The following is a 26,662-nucleotide window of genomic DNA, read 5'->3' as shown; positions in this document are numbered from 1 at the left end:
GGAAGGGTCACCAGACCTGAAAAGTTACTCTAATTTTTCTTCATAGATACTGCCAGATCTGCTGAGTTTTTCCAGCAACTTCTGTTTTTGTTTTGTCTATGCTAACCAGATGTCCTAAACTGAACTAGCCCCATTTGCCTCCGTTTTGCCCATATCCTTCTAAATCGTTCCAATCCATGTACCTGAGCAAATGTCCTTTAAATGTTTTAACTGTACCTGACTCTACCAATTCCTCTGGCTCTCGTTTCATATACGCAGTACCTCTGCGTGGAAAAAGTTGCTCCTCAGGTCACTTTCAAATCTTTCCCCTCTCACCTTAAACCTCTACTTTTGGACTCTGCTGCCTGGGGAAAAGACAATGGCTATTCACCTTATCAATGCCCCTCATTATTTTTTAAACATCTACAAGGTCATTCCTCAGCCTCCAGGGAGAAAAAGTCCCAGCCTATCCACTGTCTCTTTACAACTCAAGCCTTGCTGTCTAGGTAGTATCCTTATAAATATTTTTTGCACTCTTTCTAGTTTAATAACATCTTTCCTATAGCAGGGTGATCATAATTGTGTACAGTCCATCATGTCACAGCTATACAGTGCTTGTACAGTTGTAACATCCCAACTCCGGTACTCCATGCTCTGACTGATGAAGGCAAACATGCTAAATGCCTTTGTCGCCACCCTGTCTACCTGTGATGCCATTTTCAAGGAGCTATGTACCTAAACCTCTAAAGATCTTGATCGCCAATATTCTTCAGAGTCCCATGATTAACTGAGCAAGTCCTGCCCTGGTTTGTCTTACCAAAATGCAACACCCTGCCCTTATCTGAATTAAACTCCAACTTCCATTCCTTGGCCTACTGGCCCATTTGAACAAGATCCCATTATACTCTTTGATAACCTTCTTCACCACCAGTTACATGAATGATGGGAGTGTTAATGATGTTGGGTGGTTGAGTGAGGGCCAGTGAGTGCATGATTGGGTCAAGGGTTATTGGGTCAAGGAATTAATCAAGATCAGGTTGAGGTTTGGGTGGACGGTTTGGCCAGGAGATCAAAGGGGATAGCCAGGTCAGGTCAGTGGAGTTGGACAGGATCGGTTGACAAGGTCACGTTGGGATAGTGGTTGTGTAGCGGAAGCCTTGTTCGTTCAAAGAGAGTCAAGTTGGAATGGGTGGAAGAAGCAATGGGGGGTGTAAGGTTCATGTGTGGGGCATGGTGCATTGAGCTATCCTGTTACTTACTGAATTATACCAGAGACTAAACTGTATAGCATATCTATGGTAAACTTAAAAGCCACTTAAACAGCATTATCTAGCCAAAGTCCCGAATATTGAAAGAAACTTGCACACAGTGTCCTGGGCGCACAGCTCATCAGAGGTTTAAACTTCTCAGACAGTTTTGCATCACAGATTTAAGACCAGGTTTTACTCTTCTGGATTTTGAAGATTCAGGCCAGCAACTTGAATTTGTAAATACAATGGCACAGGGGCTGTTGTACTGTTGTAACTATGTGTCACTTAGAATCACAGAACCGTTTACAGCACAGAAAAAGGCCACTTGGCCCATCATGTCCATTCTAACTCTGCAACGATAACTTGCTGAGTCCGTTCCCTCCCCTGCAACATTACAATTCTTATCTCTTGAGGTAATTATCTAATTCCCTTTCATAGGCTGTGACTAAATCTGCCTCCAGCACACTTTCAGGCAGTGCATTCTAAACCACACCCATCAGATGTGTTAAAAACAAAATCCTCATGTCACCTTTGCTATTTTTAGAAATCAAATTAAACCAGTGTTCCCTGGCTCATAACGAACACGTATCTTACAAACTCCAAAGACGTCAGGGTTTTGAATATCTCAGCCAAATCTCCTCTTAGATTTTGAATTAGAATATCCTTTATTATCACATGTACACAAGTACAGAAGCACAGGAGTACAGGGAAAAGCTTACAATACCACCCAAATGGTGCCATCTTAAGTACAAAGTACCTATGTACACATCTTAGATATAAAATACAGGAAAAAAAGGGAAAAAGAAAGAAATTACATTACTTACAATTGTTCATAGTAGAAGTTAGAAAAATGAGAATGAAGTTAAAAAGCTGAGTATTATAGTTTTTCAGTAGATCAGTGCAGGGGTCTTCCACCCATAGTTTGCCTGAGCTCACAAGCCAATGGCTATCCACACCAGTCCCCAGCCCAAAACCATCCTGCTCTGCTCGAGCCTCCAGCTCACTGACCGTCCCCACTCCGCTCGAGCCTCCAGCCCGCTGGCCATCTCCACACCATATGAGCCTCCAGCCCGCTGGCCGTCCCTCCTCCACTCCGAGCCTCCAGCCTGCTGGACATGCCTGCTGCACTCCGAGCCTCCAGCCCACTGGCCACATCAGGAGCAGCAGATGCAGTAGACCAAGTTGATGGATGTGCAGGGGAATCCATGTCAGATGTTGAAAGAGATAATGCGAACTGCAGATGCTGGAGAATCCAAGATAACACAGTGTGAAGCTGGATGAACACAGCAGGCCAAGCAGCATCTCAAGAGCACAAAAGCTGACGTTTCGGGCCTCGACCCTTCTCTCTGATGAAGGGTCTAGGCCCGACATGTCAGCTTTTGTGCTCCTGAGATGCTGCTTGGCCTGCTGTGTTCATCCAGCTTCACACTTTGTTATCTCAGATGTTGAAAGTTTGTTATTTGCCTTGAATGGAGGCCGGGGAGGGGGGTGGGGGGGTGGGGGGTTGGGGGGCGGTGTTGGGGGGGTGGTAGTTGTAGGTGCAGGTGTAGAACTTCCTGCAGTTTCAGGGGAAGGTACTGGGATGGTGGGCTTAATGGGGAGTGTCGAGTGGATGAGGTAGTAACAGACGGAGCAATCCCTACAATCTGATCCCACAATCAAAGATATATTTCCCTCCCCACCCCTATCTGCCTACGAAAGGTTCACATGTATATCCGTCAACTTGGTCTACTGTATCTGCTGCACCTAATCTGGCCTCCCCTACATCAGTGAGACCAAGCAGATACTCGGAGACCATTTTGTAGTGCATCTGCGCTCTGTACGTGACAGATGACAACACCTTCCAGTCGCGAGCTATTTCAAGTCCCCCTCCCACTCACTGGGTGACATGCCCATCATGGGCCTCCTCCAGTGTCACAATGACGCCACCTGCAAACTGGAGGAACAACACCTCATATTCCACCTCGGGAGCCCATAGCTCGATGGCCTAAATGTGGATTGTACCAGTTTCAAAATCTCTCCAACCCCAGCCTCAACCCGTGACCGAACCCTCCCTCTCATCTCGACCTCTTTGACCTGACATAACATTTCCATCTTCTCTCCCACCTATCCGCCACTCATATCTCACTGACCGTGCCCAACCACTCATGTTCTCACCTATCACCTTCCCACTTACCTTCCCCACCCCTCCTCTGTCTATTTATTTCTGAGCTCCCCTTTCTCTCCCCATTTCTGAAGAAGGGTCCTGACCTGAAACACCAGCTTTCCTATTCCTCTGATGCTGCCTGGCCAGCTGTGTTCCTCCAGCTCCACACTTTGTTATTACTTTCTGAACTACTCCTCTTTGTCCAACTCTCCTTCACCTGCTGATCCTGTGTGCTGATATCAGGGATAACGGGAACTGCGGATGCTGGAGAATCCAAGACAACAAAGTGTGGAGCTGGACGAACACAGCAGGTCAAGCAGCATCTTAAGAGCACAAAAGCTGACGTTTCGGGCCTGGACCCTTTTTCTTTCTGATGAAGGGTCTAGGCCCGAACGTCAGCTTTTGTGCTCCTGAGATGCTGCTTGACCTGCTGTGTTCGTCCAGCTCCACACTTCGTTGCCTGTGTGCTGATACATTGCTGTTGTAGCCAGGACGATCAGCTTTTCTGTTGAGTAGAAGATCTTGGCCATTATTTTTGTTTGTTCTGAATTCATAGACATCAATGAGTGGAAGCCATCAAGAATTAAAATAATTAGAGTGGGTAAATCGAGCACTGTGATTAAAATCAAAATCTCCCAGTTATAGGAAGACAGGAAAATTGATGAGACCTATCATTTTGAGGTAATTAAAAAGAATGAGTTAGATGCTTACATAAGCAAACAACAAAGGAAATCAATATTAACGTAGGTATGAAAGTGCCTGACTGAGTTTTAATAACAAAATATTAATAAATACATGTGTTAAAAAACTTGTAGCATTTATTGTCTGTCATTGACTAGTACAGATTTAGTTACTGGAGGCAGGAACTGAATGAGATGAAGGATTCCAAGAGTAAACTCAATACAACAAAAGATTGACATTAACCATCAATTTGAGATGACAACTTGTGAGAAGCAACAATGAGTCAGAGATCTGGGGAGGCATGAAAGGAAAATGCTGCCATCTGGCTTGACTTGGATTTGCAACTTCTCCTTGCAATATGTCTTTCTTGACTGTACGTCATCGTTAGTTGATCTGGTACAGTAGCTGCCTCTAGCCCTTTGTAGAAATGTATGGGCATTGCAGACAGTAAGTACTTCCAAACCCCAAGGCTGGAGGTAATTATGGTCTGTTACACAAAAATGTGCTACTGAACTTTGTCTTCCTCCTAATTCCCAAGGTATGCTCCATTGACAGCAGCTACCTCGAAGTTCCTGGATCGGCAGAGGCCCAGATGAATTAGGAATGTTATGTCTTTTCAGTAAGAGTATCATGGGATATGGAGCTAAGATGGCTAAATGGAGTTCAGATGTGGGTCAAGCATGATCTAATTGAATGGTGGAGCTGACTTGAGAGTCTAACTAGCACGCTTCGGTTCCTATAAAAATACTTTTGTTGGCTTTTGAATGAGACCATGACATCACATACTTTAACTTTCAGTAAGTCAGGCATTGTGTTCGCTTTCTAAATTTCCTCTCCTTTACTCCTTTGCAGAAGTGCTGATTCATGTTGGGGCATGTTCCAATGGTGGTGAGCATCTGCTGTGTTACCCAAGGGGCAATTCTGAATGCGTGAGCTTAGTCTTTTAGACAAAGGTAGCACCATAACAAATTCCAGACGTACCCTATTCCACCATCCACATAACATTTCAGCTTACTGAAAAGTAATCACAGAGGATTCCCTTGTTAGATTTTTTTTAAAAAATTCTGGCAGAGCCTAAGGCAGCAAAGCCTTTTGTAGCCCTCAACTTAGCTACAGTCGATCGGTGAACAAGGATTTTTCATTAAGCTCAATATCTTGCTTTTCTAAATTCATTAATTTCACACTATTTAATGTATTTGTCCACCAATTCATTACAGAAGTTAAAAGCTGCATTAAACAAATGAACACCAGTAATCCGTTCAAAATGCATTATGTATCCTAATTTTTGTTACATGTCACAGTATAAAAAAGAAAACCAAGAAAAAATTCTGCAATTATATAAATGGTTTTAATACTTTGGGATGTCCAAAACTGCCTCGCAGCCAATGAGGCTTAGACATTGTTTTAATACAAGTAGCTGGATCATTTAAAAGCGACAACATATGATAGGAATCTCATAAGGGGAAAGCCTGAGGGTTTTATCAACCTTGTATGGACCCAAAAAATTGCCCTAGTGCCTTGAGACATAACAGTTTGCTATATATATCAAAGTATGAACAGAAAAAATCTGTTTCCACTCTTCCAGATTGCATTTGACTGTGGTCAGTGCTCGCAAAAGTGGAAGATCAAATTGAATTTAATGTCCACTGGTATTCATGGCTTTTCACTGTTGCAAGGGAATAACACTTCAAATATAACCATCTTGAGTGCTTAGTTGTTTTAAAATCTAAGATAATGGGCTGAATTGTACCATATTTTGGCAAAGCGCATTATCGAGTTTTGTGAAGGGTTTCCGTCTGTGAGGCCGAACAAATTTTGCAGCGCGTGTCTCAAGCTCACCTTGTTGTCCTATCTATAGTGCCTCTCTTGCCTGGAGCTAGCCTGATTCTCCTATTCACCATGACCAGAAGTACTCATTCCTGCTGGGATCCCCAGTGCCAGCGTCATATTTAATAGATAGACCAGTTTTGCACCTGGTCAAACACTGTCAATCCAGACTTGCCCTTTATGGGTTTGAGATATTTGTCCTGAGCGTGGCAGATAAAGGGAAATTGAGACCTTGATTTGTGGACTGGGACTTGGAGGTGCAGGTGGAAGGTGTGGTGCAGAGGGGTGATATCCACAGGACCAACAGAAGAGTCCATGGGAAAGGTGCAACCCATGTGGAGCACCGCCCAGAAATATAAAAAGAAAATCAGTGACCTCTGCTCTACCAACATAATTGTCACCATTTTCTTTCTGCTATCTCTCTCTCACACACACACACTCTATCTCTGTTACTTCATACACCTCCCACCAAAGATGATACTCTGCCACTTTCACTGTTGCATGCAATATTCCCTAGATCTCTCTTACCCCACCCCCAATTTCCCCGAATCACTAACCCTGCATGGCCGCTATGCTGCCTGCACACTCACTCTGCGCACCTCACTACCTACACTAATACTAACTGTTGCTCCACCCACTTTTATTTCACTCAGTCTGTCCCTTTCTCTCATGGCAGGAAAATCCACCTACAATAGGACAGGAAGAGCCAAAATGAATGGTGGGATTTCTGACATTTGGTTCCTTACCATTATGAGGCCAGGGTTTTGACTTGACCACCCCAGCAGTCAAATGACCATGCCTAAGCCCCTGAACTGATATTGGAGGCTGCCCTTGACTTACTGTGCCGGTCCCTGTGAGCAGGTATCTTCATTGACTTGACTGAAGACTATGTCGCTTAGACTTTGAGACACAAAAATTTGCTTGAAGCACTTGAAATGCGTTTGCAAAACAGGCTGCTGGTACGTGCTATAGGTGTGAGATTGACAAAGTAAGGAACCTTACAGCAAAATGTCAACCCTTGACTGATTACTGCTGATGACTGTGACGCTATTCCCAGCTTTGTGTCTGTGCTAAAAAGCGAGTTAGGACAGGAGTACATTGAGGTCTGACTGAGGGGGCCAGATACATGCTAAGGGACTGAGCACTAAGGAAGCAAGACAGCATTCCTAACCCTAAGATGCGGCCTACCCAGAACCGTGAGCTAGGTACCTTTCTTTGCATGTAACTACTCTGTAAATAAAGTGTTCTTGCAGCTGTATTCCAATGATAATTATCAGAGTGGTCCAAAGTGCAGCATTCGAGTGCAGAAATGAATTGGAGAGGTGGACATGATGGTGCAGAGAAGCTGATTTGTGTTGGATGCCTGTGTTTGTGGGCGCAGGAGCTTTGTGCAGCCCCCAACTGAGGAGTATGCCCTGAAATGACAGTGACAGGTTTCCAGTGTGTTAGTCTGGAGGAGCAAATGGTGAGCTGGAGTTACCAGGTTCCTGCTCTGACTTTCATATCGAGAATTCACAGCATCTAGTTTTTTATCCAGTGAGTGATAGAATAGGACAGTGTTTATTAATGAGGTAAGATTCAATAATAATAAGGGTAAAATGAGCAATAATCCCTGTTACTAGCGAGAATCTCATCTTGAACAGGAACTTAGTTGGAAAATGCGACATGTTACTCTGAAAATTTAGGAAGTCCTCGCTTGAATTCTCGCATAACTCTTCCAAATTTCTTGCCACAGCCCATGTAATTTGGGACCAGTGAAGATTCAGTTTCAGTGAATGTATAATTGCACTTGTTCAATCAAATACCAAACCTTGTGTTGAAACCAAAATCCAGCTGCATTCAAGGCTATGGGTCGGTAAGGGAATGTGGGATTACCGTAGGCAGTAGTATTGTTTTTGGTGGTATAGGTTCAGTGCACCAAAGGGCTTCTTCTGGTACCATATGATTCTATGATAACTGAGACATACTTTGCCTGACCCATACCGAGAGAGTATGATGGAAGAGAAATATTTTAAAATAAGATGTTACCTGTTCGAGCTTAGGCTTAAGAAATCGAGACATTAGGTTTAAGTTGTTGATGAATGCAGTGTAAATTCCAAAGACCAACACAGATGCTGTTGACACAGCCTGAACTGTTCTTCAGGGAGGTGATACTGATGATAACTTGGGGGCTTATTTTCCTCAATGTGTGAAGATAAAGAATCTTTCTGAATAAACTGTCATTAATTTATAATTGCATTTATAGATCTATTATAAACAAGGAATGGTTTAGCAAACCCATTTTCCTTTAAATCTGTACACAGTGCTACAAATGCTCCCCATGCTTTAGTAAGGCAAAGGATTCTGGATGAGAGCTACCAGTGATTTGACAGAATAAAAGATGTATCACAATAAAGTCTTTTGCTATATATAAGACATGTCACAGATAATCCCACAAGCATTATCTTCAGTAAAAAAAAACTTTTCCAAGAACATTGGCACTTTAAATTTAATTAACAGGTTTATAGATCTGCTTGAACTGTAAACGTGGTGTTTATCATGGTTTTAAGACTCACTTCTTTTACGACTGGAGTGGCTCATATTCTAGGAAATGACTTATTGAAATCTTTACTGAGTACTGTTGGGACTGATTAGGAAATGAATGTCTAGCATGTGAAAATGCCATTTTGTTTGGAGTTTCACAGGCCAGTTGCAAAATGTAAGGAGTAAAGAGGTGATTAATGCATTAGGCTATAGTAAACAATTCAATTGGCCTGCATTTCTACCTGTCTGGATAGAAATGGTGGCAATGAAATATTGGAGTCATTTTGGTACAGTGATGGCACTGTCTTGTCTCAGCCAGAAAATCTGGTGACATGAGGTTGACGCTTCGGTGCACTATTGAAAGAAAACCTCTCTGATAGAGGAGTTGACTTACACATCAGATATTAAAGCTGTCTTTTTAGCAAGAGACACAAAATCCCACAGCAATCTTCAAAGAGCCTTGTCCTGGCCAAGACATATCCCTCAAACAACTGGAGTACTTAGTTATTTCTGCTTATGGGATATAGCTGCCTGTAATTAATCTGCATTTGCTGACATGAAAACCACAACAATTAAAAAATACTTTTTACAGGGCACTTTTTTTTTGTTTTGATGTTTGGAAAACTAAACAGTAGACTTCAAGTACATTTACACTGAGTGCCTAGAGTGGGTGATATAAGCAAACGAACAATACCTTCAGTGTTTGTGTTGAGTTATGGAACTTGGACAGAAGCGGAATTGGAACAATTAATTAATTTCCTTAATTATTATCAAATCTCTATTAAACTTAACACAACATCACACAAGGAAAGCATAAATTTCCTAGACACCAAAATATGTAAATTGAGCTCAGGACACCTTGTTATGTCGAATATTAGCATAGGTTGTTTATTAAAATAACTACACCATACTTCTCCACACAAAACGCCGTCACCACCAACACACCTTCCTTAGTCTGGGGAGGCCATACAGAATGCTGGAACATTTTAACTAAGCAGTTAGTATTCTTTTTCCTGCATCGCATATTGCAATCTCAGATAATATTTAATGGTTGACGGTGTTCATTACATTTTCCCCATGTAGTGGCTCCTGAATTTATGTAGCATTAAACAAGAAATTTTACAATGAGTTGCAATGAATTAATTACCTCAGTGATTTCAATTTTGCTTGGTTTCCAGTTAGCTGGACATTCCTTTGTTGACAGGTTTGAATCTGTTCTCGCACCTTTGCTGCCTTAATCTTTCCACTTTGCAGACTCCTCACTTGCAGCCTTCCTCTCACCTTCACACAGGCTTCCTATCTTCCCCACCGCCTTGTATCTCCCTACATCCTTTTGTGTCCTGCTTCTCCACACCCCTCTTGTAGATTCCTTCTCCTCCTCACCTCTCCTGCATCCTCTTTCTCACCCACCTTCTGCAGCCTCTTTCTTCCCAACTACCACACCAAAAACATAGCCCTAGTGTTCAGCGAAAGCCCCAGTTCTCTGTAAAAGCTAAGTCAATAGGCATTGCTCCTCATAAAAGCCCTGGCAAAAGGCATGCTGCAGACTTTGCACCTCTGGCTTCCGTAGCAACTCCCTCATCACCATTACTTACTAATTGCTTGCTGCACCTCCAATCAGAGATTTCCTTTCCCATATTTGCTTTTGAAATGCTTACTATGAACCCAGTAGCAGCAAACATGAGAGAGAACCAACCTGTGATTGGAGGGGCAGTTCCTCACTGATTCACTCCATTGCATTAATTTGTCTCCCATTGGTAACCCATGAGATTGACTTTCCAGAGCTTTTGGGAGTCAAATTTCGTCATTGTTCCCCTCGTATTTTGAGTCTTTCAGCATTGGCTGTTAAGTACTATGAATATTGTGAGGTTCTTTACCCGTCATGGCTGCCATTTACCAAACTGCCATGAGATCTTCTCAGGAATTCCATTCTAATATTTGCTTTGACCGTTTGTAAGTGCAGGTAATAAATTTCATGGCAGTAAACAGGAAGAGTGGAGCTTTTAACACCAAGCTTTCTACACTTGGAAATCTATAACTGTCATAGTTAAAAGATATCACTAGATCAAAAATGGATGGGTTTCTAAGCTACAACTGCTCACAGACATTTGAGCGTATCCTTAAGTATCATAACAGTAGCATTTAAACTAACATCAGTAAAACTTGATGTAAAGTTATCAGCTTTGATTCCTTTTCAGCCCCTCGAATTCTTCATTTTTCATTTCAGTGAAGGGAACCAGAGTACTGGCAACGGGAGGGGCTTCTTCAAACCCAGATATACTAAAGGTAGGAGAAGATCTACTATTATCACATATCTGTCTGCTTTGAGATAATCTCAGTACATTAATCAGTTGATGGCAGAGGAGGATAAATGAGACCCTATTTCCACCTCCTGAGCTAATCTGCTCCCTGCTTAATATCTAATAATTATCCTTCATTGCAACTAGATCAAAGCCAATTAAGGCTGTCAATTCTGGTGCACAATGTAATTAACATATGGAGACGCAATGTCAACTGTGGCTGTGTGTAATTAGCTGGCCAGATAGAGAAGTGAAATTTAAAAAGCAATCCATTGTGATTATTTTACTAACTCCTAATTTCCTCATGAACTTCAAAAACACGAAATGACTTTAATTCTTTACAGGTAAATCTAAGATTCAACATCCAGGCCCCTAAATCTCCTCGTCCCTGATGGTAGCTGGTCTCTGATACGGTGGTAGTTGGTATGTAAGCCTTCACTGCGAGAGGTTTTGAGCACAGGAGTAGGGATGTGTTAATGCAGTTGTATAGGGCCGTGGTGAGGCCACACTTAGAATATTATCAGAGATAATGGGAACTGCAGATGCTGGAGATTCCAAGATGATAAAATGTGAGGCTGGATGAACACAGCAGGCCAAGCAGCATCTCAGGAGCACAAAAGCTGACGTTTCGGGCCTAGACCCTTCATCAGAGAGGGGGATGGGGAGAGGGAACTGGAATAAATAGGGAGAGAGGGGGAGGCGGACCGAAGATGGAGAGAAAAGAAGATAGGTGGAGAGGGTGTAGGTGGGGAGGTGGGGAGGGGATAGGTCAGTCCAGGGAAGACGGACAGGTCAAGGAGGTGGGATGAGGTTAGTAGGTAGCTGGGGGTGCGGCTGGGGGTGGGAGGAAGGGATGGGTGAGAGGAAGAACCGGTTAGGGAGGCAGAGACAGGTTGGACTGGTTTTGGGATGCAGTGGGTGGGGGGGAAGAGCTGGGCTGGTTGTGTGGTGCAGTGGGGGGAGGGGATGAACTGGGCTGGTTTAGGGATGCAGTGGGGGAAGGGGAGATTTTGAAACTGGTGAAGTCCACATTGATACCATATGGCTGCAGGGTTCCCAGGCGGAATATGAGTTGCTGTTCCTGCAACCTTCGGGTGGCATCATTGTGGCAGTGCAGGAGGCCCATGATGGACATGTCATCAAGAGAATGGGAGGGGGAGTGGAAATGGTTTGCGACTGGGAGGTGCAGTTGTTTGTTGCGAACTGAGCGGAGGTGTTCTGCAAAGCGGTCCCCAAGCCTCCGCTTGGTTTCCCCAATGTAGAGAAAGCCGCACCGGGTACAGATTAGAATATTATCTGCAGTTTTGGTTCCCTTTTCTGAGGAAGGATGCTCTTGCTCTCAAGAGAGTGCAGCAAAGATTTACCAGGCTGATTCCGGGGATGGTGGGTCTGACGTATGAGGAGAGATTGACTAGGTTGGAATTGTTTTCACTAGAGCTCAGACGAATGAAGGGGGATCTCATTGAGATTTGTAGAATTCTAACAGGCCTGGACAGGGTAGATGCAGTGAGGATGTTCCCGATAGTTAGTGTGTCCTTGCCTGCAGCTATTTATTTGTCATAAATTGCAATTTTTGTTAAGTATATAAACCTGCTCCATGCTTTCTGTCAACCTGGGTCTGAAAGGAAAGGCAAATGGGAATTTTGTGCAGCTCTTTAAAATCGTTAACTTTTGACTCATTCTGGGAGCAGCAGTGTTTCATTTCCAGTGCGCTACCCCAGTGGGGCATAGCATTAGTCCACTGACACTACGACTACATGGCCCTTCCAGGGTACCTTGCACTCATGTTTTTGGTTCACAAGTACTGTGCCTCCAGCACCTTCCTCGCTTTCTGTTGATGAGCTTACTGCTTATCACAAAATACTGGGGAGTACCTGTGTTTGGAAGAGCAGCAGTCAAATGAGTGTTTAGACTGAGGGAGTTGCTTAGGGGGCATCTATCTGGGGTTGGGAACTTGGAGCCTAGGTCCAGCATCGAGAGCCAAGAGTCAGTGGGTGCAGGTACCTGCTGTGTTTTTGTCAAGTTGTTATGGGAGCTATTTTGCTAAGCCACAACAGGGAGAGGGACATTGGGCCCGAGCCACCTTTTTACTAAGCTTGCCATGAGCCCACCAGACCAAGGGACTAGGAAGTAAAGAGAAATAGAGCGAGAGTTGGGGTAGGTATAGTGGTGAGTGGAAAGATAGGTGGCTTTCAAGTAGCAGAGGAAGACACAGAAAGGCTGCAAGGCAAATGAAATTAAATAGGGAGAAGGAGCTTAAACAAGCAGTTAGAAGGGCTAAAAGATGTAATAAAAGGTCTCTGGCTAACATGATTAAGGAGAATCCCAAGCCTTTTTGTATAAATGTGAAAAGCAAGAGTTTAGTCAGAGAAAGGGTTGGCCCACTCATTAACAAAGGAGGGAATCTGTGTGGAGTCAGAAGAGGTACTTGAGGTAGTGAGTTACTTGCAAAAGAATGTGGAATCCCTAGCTTAGGCCCGCGTGTATTAACGTGGTACTATATGGCGGATGCAGTGGATACTGTTATAATGAACCTTGTGTCAACTTTTACCTTTAACTATGAGACTAAAGATGCAGTAGAAGGGGAGGTGGTGTTGTATTGATAATATGATTGGCCTGGGTTTCCTAGTCTAATGTTCTGGGAACATTGAGTTCGAATCACAGATAGTGAAAATTGCATTCAATTTTTTAAAAATCTGAAATGGAGAGCTGACCTAATGGCAACCATGTAACCAATCTTGATTGTCATAAAAACCTATCTGGTTCAGTAATGTCCTTTGGGAAGGATAATCTACCATCCTTACCTTACGTGGAACAGTCCCTCTTCCGCACCTACACAGGCCCCAAACCCCACCTCTTCCTCCGGTACATTGATGACTGTATCGGCGCCGCCTCTTGCTCCCCAGAGGAGCTCGAACAGTTCATCCACTTCACCAACACCTTCCACCCCAACCTTCAGTTCACCTGGGCCATCTCCAGCACATCCCTCACCTTCCTGGACCTCTCAGTCTCCATCTCAGGCAACCAGCTTGTAACTGATGTCCATTTCAAGCCCACCGACTCCCACAGCTACCTAGAATACACCTCCTCCCACCTACCCTTCTGCAAACATTCCATCCCCTATTCCTAATTCCTCCGCCTCCGCCGCATCTGCTCCCATGACAAGACATTCTACTCCCGCACATCCCAGATGTCCAAATTCTTCAAGGACCGCAACTTTCCCCCCACAGTGATCGAGAACGCCCTCGACCGCGTCTCCCGTATTTCCCGCAACATGTCCCTCACACCCCGCCCCCGCCACAACCACCCAAAGAGGATCCCCCTCGTTCTCACACACCACCCTACCAACCTCCGGATACAACGCATCATCCTCTGACACTTCTGCCATCTACAATCCGACCCCACCACCCAAGACATTTTTCCATCCCCACCCCTGTCTGCTTTGCGGAGAGACCACTCTCTCCGTGACTCCCTTGTTCGCTCCACACTGCCCTCTAACCCCACCACACCCGGCACCTTCCCCTGCAACCGCAGGAAATGCTACACTTGCCCCCACACCTCCCCCCCTCACCCCTATCCCAGGCCCCAAGATGACATTCCACATTAAGCAGAGGTTCACCTGCACATCTGCCAATGTGGTATACTGCATCCACTGTACCCGGTGTGGCTTCCTCTACATTGGGAAAACCAAGCGGAGGCTTGGAGACCGCTTTGCAGAACACCTCCGCTCAGTTCGCAACAAACTACTGCACCTCCCAGTCGCAAACCATTTCCACTTCCCCTCCCATTCTTTAGATGACATATCCATCATGGGCCTCCTGAAGTGCCACAATGATGCCACCCGAAGGTTGCAGGAACAGCAACTCATATTCCGCCTGGGAACCCTGCAGCCTAATGGTATCAATGTGGACTTCACCAGTTTCAAAATCTCCCCTTCCCCTATCGCATCCCTAAACCAGCCCAGTTCTTCCCCTTCCCCCACTGCACCACACAACCAGCCCAGCTCTTCCACTCCACCCACTGCATCCCAAAACCAGTCCCATCTGTTCTTCCTCTCACCCATCCCTTCCTCCCACCCCAAGCCGCACCCCCATCTACCTACTAACCTCATCCCACCTCCTTGACCTGTCCGTCTTCCCTGGACTGACCTATCCCCTCCCTACCTCCCCACCTATACTCTCTCCACCTATCTTCTTTTCTCTCCATCTTTGGTCCGCCTCCCCCTCTCTCCCTATTTATTCCAGAACCCTCACCCCATCCCCCTCTCTGATGAAGGGTCTAGGCCCGAAACGTCAGCTTTTGTGCTCCTGAGATGCTGCTTGGCCTGCTGTGTTCATCCAGCCTCACATTTTGTTGTCTTGCATCCTTACCTAGTCTGGTTTACATATAACTCCAGATCTACAACAATGTGTTTGACTCGTAATTGCCATCAGGCCAATTAAGGATAGGTATTTAATTCTGGGGCTAGTTAGCGATGCCCCCAACTCTAAACAATTTTTTTGAAAGTATAGTCAGAACTGCCTCATTGACATATCAGCCACGATTATATTGAATATGAAGCAGATTAAAGGGGGCTGAATGGCCTACTCTGCTCCTAATTCTTATGTTAGTATATTTCACCTTTGCAAGTACGCCATGGAAACTCATTGACTGTGACCTTGTCAGACTGGAAGGCATGTTTAGGGTAATGACATTTTCTTAGGGTAATGACTGTAGAAGTGTGTGCCAATTACTTTTACAAAAAACTTTTCTTGTCAGATTGCTGTATATAGTCTTAATATTAAATACGTTGGTGATGAGGAAATCAATACTTTCCTTGTTTGTTATGCCTTTAAATTTTATGGATGATCGATAATTATTGAGAACAGTGATGTATTCTTATTCCTCTTCTTTGTGAGGCCAAATACCCATTCTTTAGCGGAAATTCAGAAGGTCATGTTACTATGTGACTACACCACCTAATAAAGGAGTAAGTGAGAATGAAACCAAAAGGTAGCCCCAAAAATCAAAAAGTAACCCTCCAAAAAATCTTAAGAGCAGCCAATGGAAGGAAATTATTTGGTGCTATGATCACAGCATTTAACAGGATAGAGAGCAGTGCTGACTGTCCAGTGAGAATGCAAATCTGATGATATGATATTGAAGATATGTATTGGCAAGTTGGTCTCTTTGTGATTTGTTAAGAAGAACTTTCTGGGTCAGGCTATTAGCATGATAGAAAATTGAAGCTGTCATTTTTCCCAATTGTCTCCAGAAGCCCACAAGTTAGAGCTCAGTTCCCTGTGTCCAACCCAAATTTTAAACCCTCCTTCTCCTTGTATCCTTATTATTGAAATTAAGATTCATGGCACTGCCACTTATTCGCAATCTTTCATTTCCCACAGTCCCAATGCTATCCTAAATATATCCCTACAATTCCGCTTCCCCTCTCTTACTACCTAACCTTGCTATCATTGAACCATTAGTTCATGATTTGCCATCTCTCTCATTCTCTGATATCAGTGTTGGCACCGTGAGCAGTGTTCTGTCTTCACTGAGGTTTGTTCCATTAGAAATAATTGTTTTCTGTTCTAATTAATCAGTTGTATGATATGAAATCTGTGTGTGTGTTTGTTTTTTTCTCCCTTAAGTCCTATGATTCATTTCTCATAGGGCTGCCTTATTTGCTTCCACATGGTATGACACCTCTTGCCCTACACAGCCGCAGTCCCTAGTGGTAATTTGTGTGGCGCCAGTACCTTCTGTTGGATTGCTCCATTAAGGCACAATAACAAGGATTACCCAGCTACCACCTGTTTGTTTATTTTGCAGGTCTTGGCAGATGTTTTCAATGCCCCAGTGTACACAATAGACACAGCTAATTCAGCCTGCCTGGGATGCGCTTACAGAGCAAAACACGGTATGTGGAAACTTGAGTCCTCTGAATGACTAGCCCAAGTGACAGCTCAAACCTTGTGAAAAGATGGAATGTTTAAGATTTTCTTTCAGCTAAATTATATTTTGTAATTGTTGTATGTGCATGTTTTCACCTGACTGTTTAGTTTCAGTGATTTCAGATTATTAATTTAACATACCCACATATGCTGCATAGAATTTACAGCAAGGACTAACTTCCATCATTTTCAACCTTTTAGTGGGTTATGCTTATCATGAGCTACCTCCTCTCTTCTTCTCACCCAATCACTATAATATTCAGAGATAACAAGGTCTAGAGCTGGATGAACACAGCAGGCCAAGCAGCATCAGAGGATCAGGAAGGCTGACGTTTCGGGTCCGGATCCAAAACAACAGCTTTCCTGCTCCTCTGATGCTGCTTGACCTGCTGTGTTCATTCAGCTCGACACCTTGTTATCTCAGATTCTCCAGCATCTGCAGTTCCTACTATCACTATAATATTCATTTTCCTTTCTCCCTCATATTCATCCTGCTTCTATTTAGTTGCATCAATGTCCTTAGTCTCAAATATTCCATCTGGTAATACCTTCCATATTCTTACCACTGCTTTTGTGGGGTTTCTCCTGGATCTCCAAGTTATGTTAGCTCATTGACTACGTAATTCTCTACTAATGCTGGTTCATTAATGATAATGAAGGAAAAGTTAAAAAAACCCTTCTCATGCTCTTGCCTCATCTTCCAAATATAGTGATTCGTGCTTGAGTGCAGCTCTTAATCTGAACTATGCTGCCGTCTAGCTGAGATCTGAGCAGATCATGAATAAAACCAAGAGGTTTACTGTAGTGGCATACTAGTCAGTATGAGGTGATGCACTTTGGTAGGAGTAACGGGAATGCATAGTACTGGGCTAATGGTAAGATTCTTGGTAGTGTAGATGAGCAGAGAGATCTTGGTGTCTGTGTACTAATGACTAGTGACATAGTGTACTGAACTGCAATCATACCAACATGCCTTTTACAACAGATTTTGGTGGACTTGGATACTAATTATTATTGTATTTGGATGGTGAGACAAGAATAGCTGTAAAAGAATGAGATGATTTTACGTAGAACATTACAGCACAGCACAGGCCCTTCGGCCCTCGATGTTGTGCCGACCTGTCATACCGATCTCAAGCCCATCTAACCTACACCATTCCATGTACGTCCATATGCTTATCCAATGACGACTTAAATGTTCCTAAAGTTGGCGAATCTACTACCGTTGCAGGCAAAGCGTTCCATTCCCTTACTACTCTCTGAGTAAAGAAACCACCTCTGACATCTGTCCTATATCTTTCACCCCTCAATTTAAAGCTATGCCCCCTCGTGCTCGCCGTCACCATCCTCGGAAAAAGGCTCTCCCTATCCACCCTATCTGACCCTCTGATTATTTTATATGTTTCAATTAAGTCACCTCTCAACCTTCTTCTCTCTAACAAAAACAGCCTCAAGTCCCTCAGCCTTTCCTCGTAAGACCTACCCTCCATACCAGGCAACATCCTAGTAAATCTCCTCTGCACCTTTTCCAAAGCTTCCACATTCTTCGTATAATGCGGTGACCAGAACTGTACACAATATTCCACGTGCAGCTGCACCAAAGTTTTGTACAGCTGCAGCATAACCTCTTGGTTCCGGAACTCAATCCCTCTATTAATAAAAGCTAAAACACTGTATGCCTTCTTAACAGCCCTGTCAACCTGGGTGGCAACTTTCAAGGATCTGTGTACATAGACACCGAGATCTCTCTGCTCATCTACACTACCAAGAATCTTACCATTAGCCCAGTACTTTGCCTTCCGGTTACTCCTACCAAAGTGCATCACCTCACACTTGTCTGCATTAAACTCCATTTGCCACCTCTCAGCCCAGCTCTGCAGCTTATCTATGTCTCTCTGCAACCTACAGCATCCTTTGTCACTATCCACAATTCCACCGATTTTCTCAGTTATACCAACAGGAGGAAATGCCATGAATACATACATTTAGAATGTCACTAAAAGTAGTAAGCTTTTGTGTTCTTCTTACCACTTGGATTATCCATGTGTTCTCATTCTCTTCCTTTCCATTTCCTGTATACTTAATCTTGTGGTCTCAGTCCTTTATTGGACTCCCCTTCTGAATGTTTGGTATGTACAGAAAAACAAATCCTTTCTACTCTTCCAGTAAACATAATTTGCCCACCACTGCAAGTTTTTCTAGTGGCCATTCCCTCCTTGCACCATGGTTTACTCTTCCATAATCCCTATTCCATGCTGTTCCATCGTTGGTACATGGGAGAGGTGATGGCCTAGTGTTATTATCGCTGAACTGGTAATCCAGAGACCCAGATAATGTTCTGGGGACCAGGGTTTGAATCCCACCATGGTAGATGGTGGAATTTGAACTCAATAAAATAACTGAAATTAAGAATCTAACGGTCACCGTGAATCCATTGTTGATTGTTGGAAAAACCCGTCTTGTTCACTAATGTCCTTTAGGGAAGGAAACTGTCATCCTTACCTGGTCTGGCCTACATGTGACTCTGGGCCCATAGCAATGTGGTTGACTCTTAACTGCCCTCTGGGCAATTAGGATGGGCAATAAGCACTGCATAGCCAATGACTCATCCTGTGGATGTATAAAGATAAAGAAACATAGCAATGCAAACAACAGGAAATGCAGCCCCTGCTCATTACTCTCACAATGTTACCCAAAGCCCCAAAACTTCTTCAGGGTGAGACATCCAGATTTTGTTCACCACGTGGCCTCCTCTACTTCAGGCAAAAATGGAAACCAAGCTGTGAGAGATAAGTTGGAGGCTTTCATACTCCGTAGACAAAGTCACTTGCACTGGGGTTAAAGCCAGTGTCTTGGAGAAGGGAATTCACTGTCCAGGACCCAGTGGGGGATTGATCTGGGACCTTTGCAAAGAGCTTTGTCCTGGACTGCAAAATGTTCAGTGTTCATTTTGAAGCAGCGATCAGTCAGGCTGATGTTAAATGGGAACTGTGGGATTAGTATACAAGGAGGAAGCAAATTGCAATGCACCATATTAATGGATGTGGAGATGCCACTGTTGAGTCAGAAGTCACACAATACCAAGTTATAGTTCAACAGGTTTATAAGATCACAAGCTTTTGGAGTGGTGCTCCTTCATTGCCTGACAAAGGAACAATGCTCCAAGAGCTTGTGCTTTTCGTTAAACCTGTTGGACTATAACCTGTGTGATAATGAACATATTCCATGACAGGTTTCAATACACTTGGAGTTTTACTGAATGTAAATCTGAGAGCTCATATTGTGTTGAAGGAGTAAAAAGATCCATTAAAAACAACACATTTAAGACTTATGTGAACCTTAACTCCCAGTTATTTGCTATTTTCAATTTTCTAACCATTGTCATTCTGAGTCTGTCTGCCTTTGGCCTTCTTCGTTGTCCCTACAGTGAAGCTCAATGCAAGCTCAAGGAATAGCACTTTGGGCCTCTGTTCTATTGGGATAAGACAGGAAAGTAAAGGATTTATGCCTGCACTCCAGTGTTAGGGCCACTGGTGTCACAGTTGGGTCCTGGAAACAGGTGAAAACAAGTGTGTATCTTACTGATACATACAAATCTAGTATCTAAGATGCGAATAGGTCTCCAATGTGACTTTAAAATGCTTCTCGGAGTGCAAGCTCCTCAGATCAGTTATGAGTATTGAGTAGTTGAGTCTGTGGTCTTCATTAGGACCCTCAAATTTTAGATGCTAAAGTTCCAGTACACAGGCATCCTAAATCATAGGGTTACATAGAGTGTAGAAACGTTTATAAAACTAGCCAGAGAATTAATTTTCCCTCACATCTTTTATTCTTTTCAGCAGAGGGGCCTAGTAGCTGAAGACATAGCCTGTGGACAGTTCAGAATTTTAGATGCACAGTACTCTTATTGGGCTGTAGGAGGCTATAGAGATAGAGGGGCACCGATGGGAAGGGAATTGAACACTGTTACAATCCTGGTCTGGTTCAGTAAACCAAAATAACCAAATATTCCAATCGAGCTACAAATGAAGAAATTATCATACAAGGTGTGAATCAAAATCAATGTAGATTAACAGGCAAATCACAGTTGCCAAGAACTATTAGTTACACATGGAATAGCAGAAATAACAAATACTATCTGAATAAGGTAGTAATGATCCATTCCTCCTGTTAGGTCACAATTACAACCTTTAGGAATTTAACCATTCTCTGCAGGCAGCAGCTTCCGAAGAAGCAAGATTCCATTTTACAAATTATTCTGTACAGCGCACTACTTTCTTCTTTTTGTCCATTTGCTTTCTGTTCCTGCTATGTCTGCCTGATTTCAGTTTCTCTTTCTATTTGTCTGTCACACATCTTTCACATTTTAATTTTCTTACCATTTGAACACTTTCCATGTCAAACTCTGTCACATATTACTGTTTATGTGTCAAAGGTGATCACAGAAGGAAGAGAATTTCAGTTTGAATGTTGGATTAGCATAGGTCAGCAAGGCCAGAGGTGGTGATTGAATGTCAAGTCTTAGAGTTAGAAATAAGAACAAAATATATTGGATGTAGAGACCCTAATATACTAGGCATTTCTAACATTTGCACCTTTTATTTCATATTTCTACTATTTGTTTGTTATTAAAAAATAAAAATCTCATGTTAGATTTACATCATTTCTTTTTGTGTTTGTTTATTTGTGTCAGGAGTGCAAGCAGCATCAGGACAGCCCTTTGCTGACACTGTGAAAATGGCACCAGCACCAAAGCTAGCAGTCAACCCAACCTGTGAAATAGATAAGGTGAGAACGAGAGAGAAGTTTTGTCGTGAGTATATGCAACGGAGAAGTTTATTTTGCTGATTATTATAATTTCCAAACTTGATCATATTTACTGATGCACAGGAGTAGTGCTTCTATTGTGTCACCTAAATGGCCACTGAACTTCAAAAAAAAATGAGCAGTGATGAAATCCAATTCCAGCATTTTGTGAGGATTACTTTCGAGGCACACTCAGTTCCAAGGATGGCGAGGATGTAATAGTTAATTGTGCTTCTCAAGAGGGAAAGGGCTTTTGCATGGCTCTCAACAGATCATTCAGGACAGTTTGGGAGTCACTGAAGAGGAGTTCAGATTGAGGCAGTTGAAAAAGATATGGTTCTGAGGAAGGGTCACTGAATTCTCTTCTCAGATGCTGCCAAAGCTGCTGAGCTTTTCTGGTAACTTCTGTATTGTTTCTGAAAAAGACATGGAGTTGGAGAAGCAGATGGATTGGAAAAGAATACCAAGACTCTAAGATAAGGAGTACTGCTGCTAAACTATGAGGTTCTCACGCAGTGAGGACACAGGAAAGTCCTACAGGAGGTGAATAATTCTGTTCTGAGGGGGTTCAGGCAGTCCTGAGACCTGTGGATACTCAGTATAGAAACCCTACAGTGCAGAAAGAGGCCATTGGCCCATCGAATCTTCACCGACCATCCAAAGAACATTTTGACTTGATAGAGGTGTACAAAATGATCAGACATATAGATAGAGTGGACAGCCAGAGACTTTTTCCTAGTGTGGAGGTAGTTATTATGAGGGAGCATAGTTTTAAAGTGAGTGGAGGTAGACATGGGGAGACGTCAGAGGTAGGTTCTTTACACAAGAGTGTGTTAGGGGCATGGAATGCATTGCTGGAGAGGGTTGTGGAGTCAGTTTTATTAGAGGCATTTAAGCTATTAGATAGGCATATGGATGATAGTATAAGGTAGCGGTGGAGGTTAGATAGGCCTTAGGATTAGGGTAAAAATTCGGCACAACATCGTGGGCCAAAGGGCGTGTACTGTGCTGTACTGTTCTATGTTCCATGTTCTGTCCCACCCAGATGCAGACCTCCCACCCTGCCCCTGTAACCATGCATTTCCCCTGGCTAATCCACCTAACCTGTACATCTCTGTACACTGATAATGGGAACTGCAGATGCTGGAGAATCCAAGATAATAAAATGTGAGGCTGGATGAACACAGCAGGCCCAGCAGTATCTAAGGAGCACAAAAGCTGTCTAGGCCCGAAACATCAGCTTTTGTGCTCCTGAGATGCTGCTGGGCCTGCTGTGTTCATCCAGCCTCACATTTTATCATCTCTGTACACTGCAGGGCAATTTAGCATGGCAAATACACCAGAGCTGCATATCTTTGGAGGAAACCTGAGTATCCGGCAGAAATTTTCGCAGACACGGGATGAACGTGCAATCTCTACGCAGACAGTAGAAACATACCACTGATAGCTCAGTACAGCCAAGAATGGGCTGTGAAAAGCTCAGAAGCAGTGTGTTTGCAGGAGTGTTTGCAGATGTGCCTGAGCAGGATTAGGACCCAGAAAAATCCAATTGTGGGAATACAGACTCAGTGAGGCTAGCTATTGATGAAAAGCTGGAGTTGTGTGTGCGTGCGTGCGTGCGTGTGTATGTGAGAGAGAGAGAGAGAGAGAGGGAGAGAATACTGTGGAATCCTGCATCCCCCGTATTTTACACTTTGTCTATATTGATAATCTGGTCCAGGATGATAACAGTATCATGAGATTATTCAGTCTTACAGGAAGCTCCACATCTGTTTTCACCTGGTCTCCATTTGGCACTTTGTAGCTGGGTCAATAGATAATATTCAGGAGTGAGAACCTTGGCTGACATTTCCCCACTCCCTCCAATTAAATCTTCGCAGCCCGATCCCAGCATATACGTTGTAAAATACAGCATTGTGTCAATGCAAACACATTTCAGCTGATGCAAGAAATGGTCAAGAAATGACGCATTAGAACATAGAACAGTATAGGCCCTTCAGCCCAAGATGTTGTGCTGACCTATTATCTTATTAAGATCAAACTACCCTGCATAATACTAGCATCCATGTGCCAACCCAAGAGGCAGTTAAATGCCTGTAATGTGTCTGACTCCACTACCACTGCTGGAGTACATTCCACACACCCACCACTGAGTAAAGAAAAGACATCTCCCCTCTACCTTCCTCCAATCACCTTAAAATTATTCCCCCTCATAATAGTCATTTCCACCTTGGGAAAAAGTCTCTGGATGTCCACTCTATCTATGCCTCTCATCATCTTGTAATTATTGCTTTGTCCTCAGCTGTGGTGAACTATCCACAACACTAGCCAGTCTAATGTGTTCCAGTTTTGAGGGGATTCCGTGGATAGTACAGTGCAAAGTTTGGTAATTAAGTTAAGAAAATACTTTAAATGCAGATCTTAAAAGGTAAAAATCTTTAAAGGGTGATTAAAGGGCAATGATGAATCCTTCTGTGTTCTGTTCTGCCAGACTGTCATCAGATTGGCCAATCAATTGAACTGATCTTCAGTCTTGTTCCTGAGTCATGCACTGAGCCTTTCTTTGACAAGACAGTTGTACACATGGGGTCCATTATTTCTTATTTTCTGTTTGTGCTGTTCCCTTCATCGTTCTCATCAATAATCTTTCCAGTTGGTCTGAATTAGTGCAAGAAAAGGCTGAACTTTCTCAGTAATTTAGCGATGGTATGGGAGGTTGGAGAGCTGGCAAAATGGCAAGGGAAAGCCTGGGTAGGAGAGTCAGTTTCTCACATCCACAGTACCATATTACCAACATAAGGAAAGGTGTGGCTTGGACACCCACTGGGAGTTACTTAAGCCACATAAGTGATCAGTTCAACAAAATCTTGGAAACCCTCTGGCAAAATTAGAGTCAGTGGGAATTCAAGGAAGAATTGACCTTGTTGCAGTCATACCTGGCACACAGGAAGATGTGGTTGTGGTTGTTGGAGATCAACATCTCAGCTCCAGGTCATCTCTGCAGGAGTTCCTCAGGGTCATGACCCAGGCCTAACTATCTTCAGCTTCTTTATCAGTGACCTTCCTTCCATCAATAGGTCAGAAGTGGGGATGTTTGCTGGTGATTATACACGTTCACCATCATTCGCAACTCCAGGAAGATCTGGACAGCGTGGGCTGACAAGTGGCAAGTGACATTAGTGCCACACAAGTGCTAGGCAATGACCATTTCCAGCAAAAGAGAATCTAATCACCTTACCTGATATTCAACAGCATTACCATCTTTGTATTCCCAACATCCTGGGAGTCATCTTTGATCACAAAAGAATGGACTAACCACATAAATTCTATGGCTACAAGAGAAGGTCAGCAGCAAGGAATCTTGCAACAAGTAAAACTCACTTCCTTTCTTCATTTGCTAACGTGATGTGGGAGTCACTTGCTAGGCCAGCATTTATCACCCATCCCAGTTTCCCTAGAGGGCAGTTAAGAGTCACCCATATTGCTTGTGATCTGGACTCACATGTAGGCCAAGTAACGTCCTTCCCTAGTGAAGGTTTGTAAACCAGAGGGCACTAGTGAAACAGATTAATTCATTCCGATGTTAAACTTTTAATTCCAGATTTTAATTGAATTCACATTCCACCATCTGCCATGTCAGATCTCCAAAGTCATTAGATTCATAGTCTTGCAATAAAACTACTAGGCCATTGCCTCCTGTCTCCTCAGAACTTGCCTACCATCTACACGGCATGTGTCAGGAATGTGATGCTCCTTACTTAATTGAATAGATGCAGCTCCAACAATACTCAAGAAGCTTGACACAGTCCTAGACAAAGCAGCCCACTTGATTAGCACAACATCCACAAAATTCACTTCCTCAGCAGCAACAGTGTGTACCATCTACAAGATTCACTGAAAAAATTTACCAAGGTTTCTTAGACAGCAAGCCCATGACCACTACCACCTGTAAGTACAGGGCAGCAGATATACCACTAAGTCACTCACTATCCAGATTTTGACATGTATCTCTTTCAGTGTGGCCAGATCAAAATCCTGGAACTCCCTAACAACATTGTGGGTGTATTTATACCAAATAGACTGCAGCAGTTTAAGAATGCAGCTCAACACCACGTTCATAGAGTCACAGAGGTCTACAGTATGGAAACAGGCCCTTTAGCCCAACTTATCCTTGCCGCCCAGTTTTCATAATAAAACTAGCCCCATTTGCCTGTCCATATCCCTCCATATCTATCCCATTCATATACTTGTCTAAATGTTTCTTAAATGACAAAACTATACTCGTTACCACCAACTGCCTCTGACAGCCAGTTCCAGGCACTCACCACCCTGTGTGTGAAAAAATTGCTCCTCTGGACACTTTTGTATCTCTCCCCGCTTACCTTAAACCTGTGCCCTCCAGTTTTAAGAGTCCTGTATTGTGGAGAAGAGCTTTTGGCTATTTACCTTATCTAAGCCTCTCATGATTTTATAGACCTCTGCATGGTCACCCCTCAGTCTCCTATGCTCCAGGGAAAAAACATCCCAGCCTCTCTTTATACCTCAAGGGTAACTATGGATGGTCAGTAAGGGCTAGCCTAACCAGCGACAGTCCCCCAAATGAATAAAGAAAGAAAGCACAGTGGATGTATCTACACCATTGTATACTGCAGCAGCTTAAGGCAGCAGCAGCTCATTACTACCTTTTCAAGTTAAGTTGATGATGAACAATAAATGCTGACCTGTCCAATGACACACACAAAGCATGAATGAATAATGAAAATGTAATATCTCTCATTGGCATGTTCCAGGTCAGAGGGTGCAGTGTGGTGGTAAACAGCACAGGAGCTCAAGCAGTTCATCCATTTCACCAACACCTTCCACCCCAACCTCAAGTTCACCTGGACCATCTCCAACACATCCCTCACCTTCCTGGACCTTTCTGCCTCCATCTCAGGCAACCACCTACAAACCGATCCACTTCAAGCCCACTGACTCCCACAGCTACCTGGAATACACCTCCCACCCACCTTCCTGCAAAAATTCCATCCACCATTCCCAATTCCTTGCTGTTCACCTTATCTATACCCCTCATGGTTTTATAAATCGCATTAAGGCCACCCTGCACTTCCTACGCTCCTGTGGAAAACTGTCCAAGCCTGCCAAACCTATCTTTATAACTCAAACATTCCATCCCCAGCAACATCCTGGTAAATCTTTTCTGAACCCTCTCTAATT

General features: G+C 43.5%; 1 protein-coding gene across 4 annotated transcripts in view; it reads left to right on the top strand.

Annotated features, from left to right (window-relative positions):
• The window catches only part of xylb (xylulokinase homolog (H. influenzae)), a 280,173-nt gene that overhangs the window by 212,618 nt on the left and 40,893 nt on the right, over positions 1 to 26,662 (top strand). For all 4 annotated transcript variants that reach the window (XR_009442990.1, XM_059640104.1, XM_059640100.1 and 1 more), the window contains 3 exons: positions 10,634 to 10,692; positions 16,518 to 16,605; positions 21,333 to 21,427. Coding sequence is in view for 3 of the 4 variants with exons in the window: in XM_059640104.1 (XP_059496087.1) it covers positions 10,634 to 10,692; positions 16,518 to 16,605; positions 21,333 to 21,427 (242 nt within the window). In the remaining variant the exon portion in view is untranslated. The remainder of the gene's footprint in view (positions 1 to 10,633; positions 10,693 to 16,517; positions 16,606 to 21,332; positions 21,428 to 26,662) is intronic.

The sequence above is a fragment of the Stegostoma tigrinum genome, chromosome 2, assembly GCF_030684315.1.
Source record: "Stegostoma tigrinum isolate sSteTig4 chromosome 2, sSteTig4.hap1, whole genome shotgun sequence".
Classification (NCBI taxonomy): Eukaryota; Metazoa; Chordata; class Chondrichthyes; order Orectolobiformes; family Stegostomatidae; genus Stegostoma; species Stegostoma tigrinum.
The sequence above is the reverse complement of the archived record's forward strand: the minus strand, read 5'-3'. Positions and strand labels throughout refer to the sequence as shown.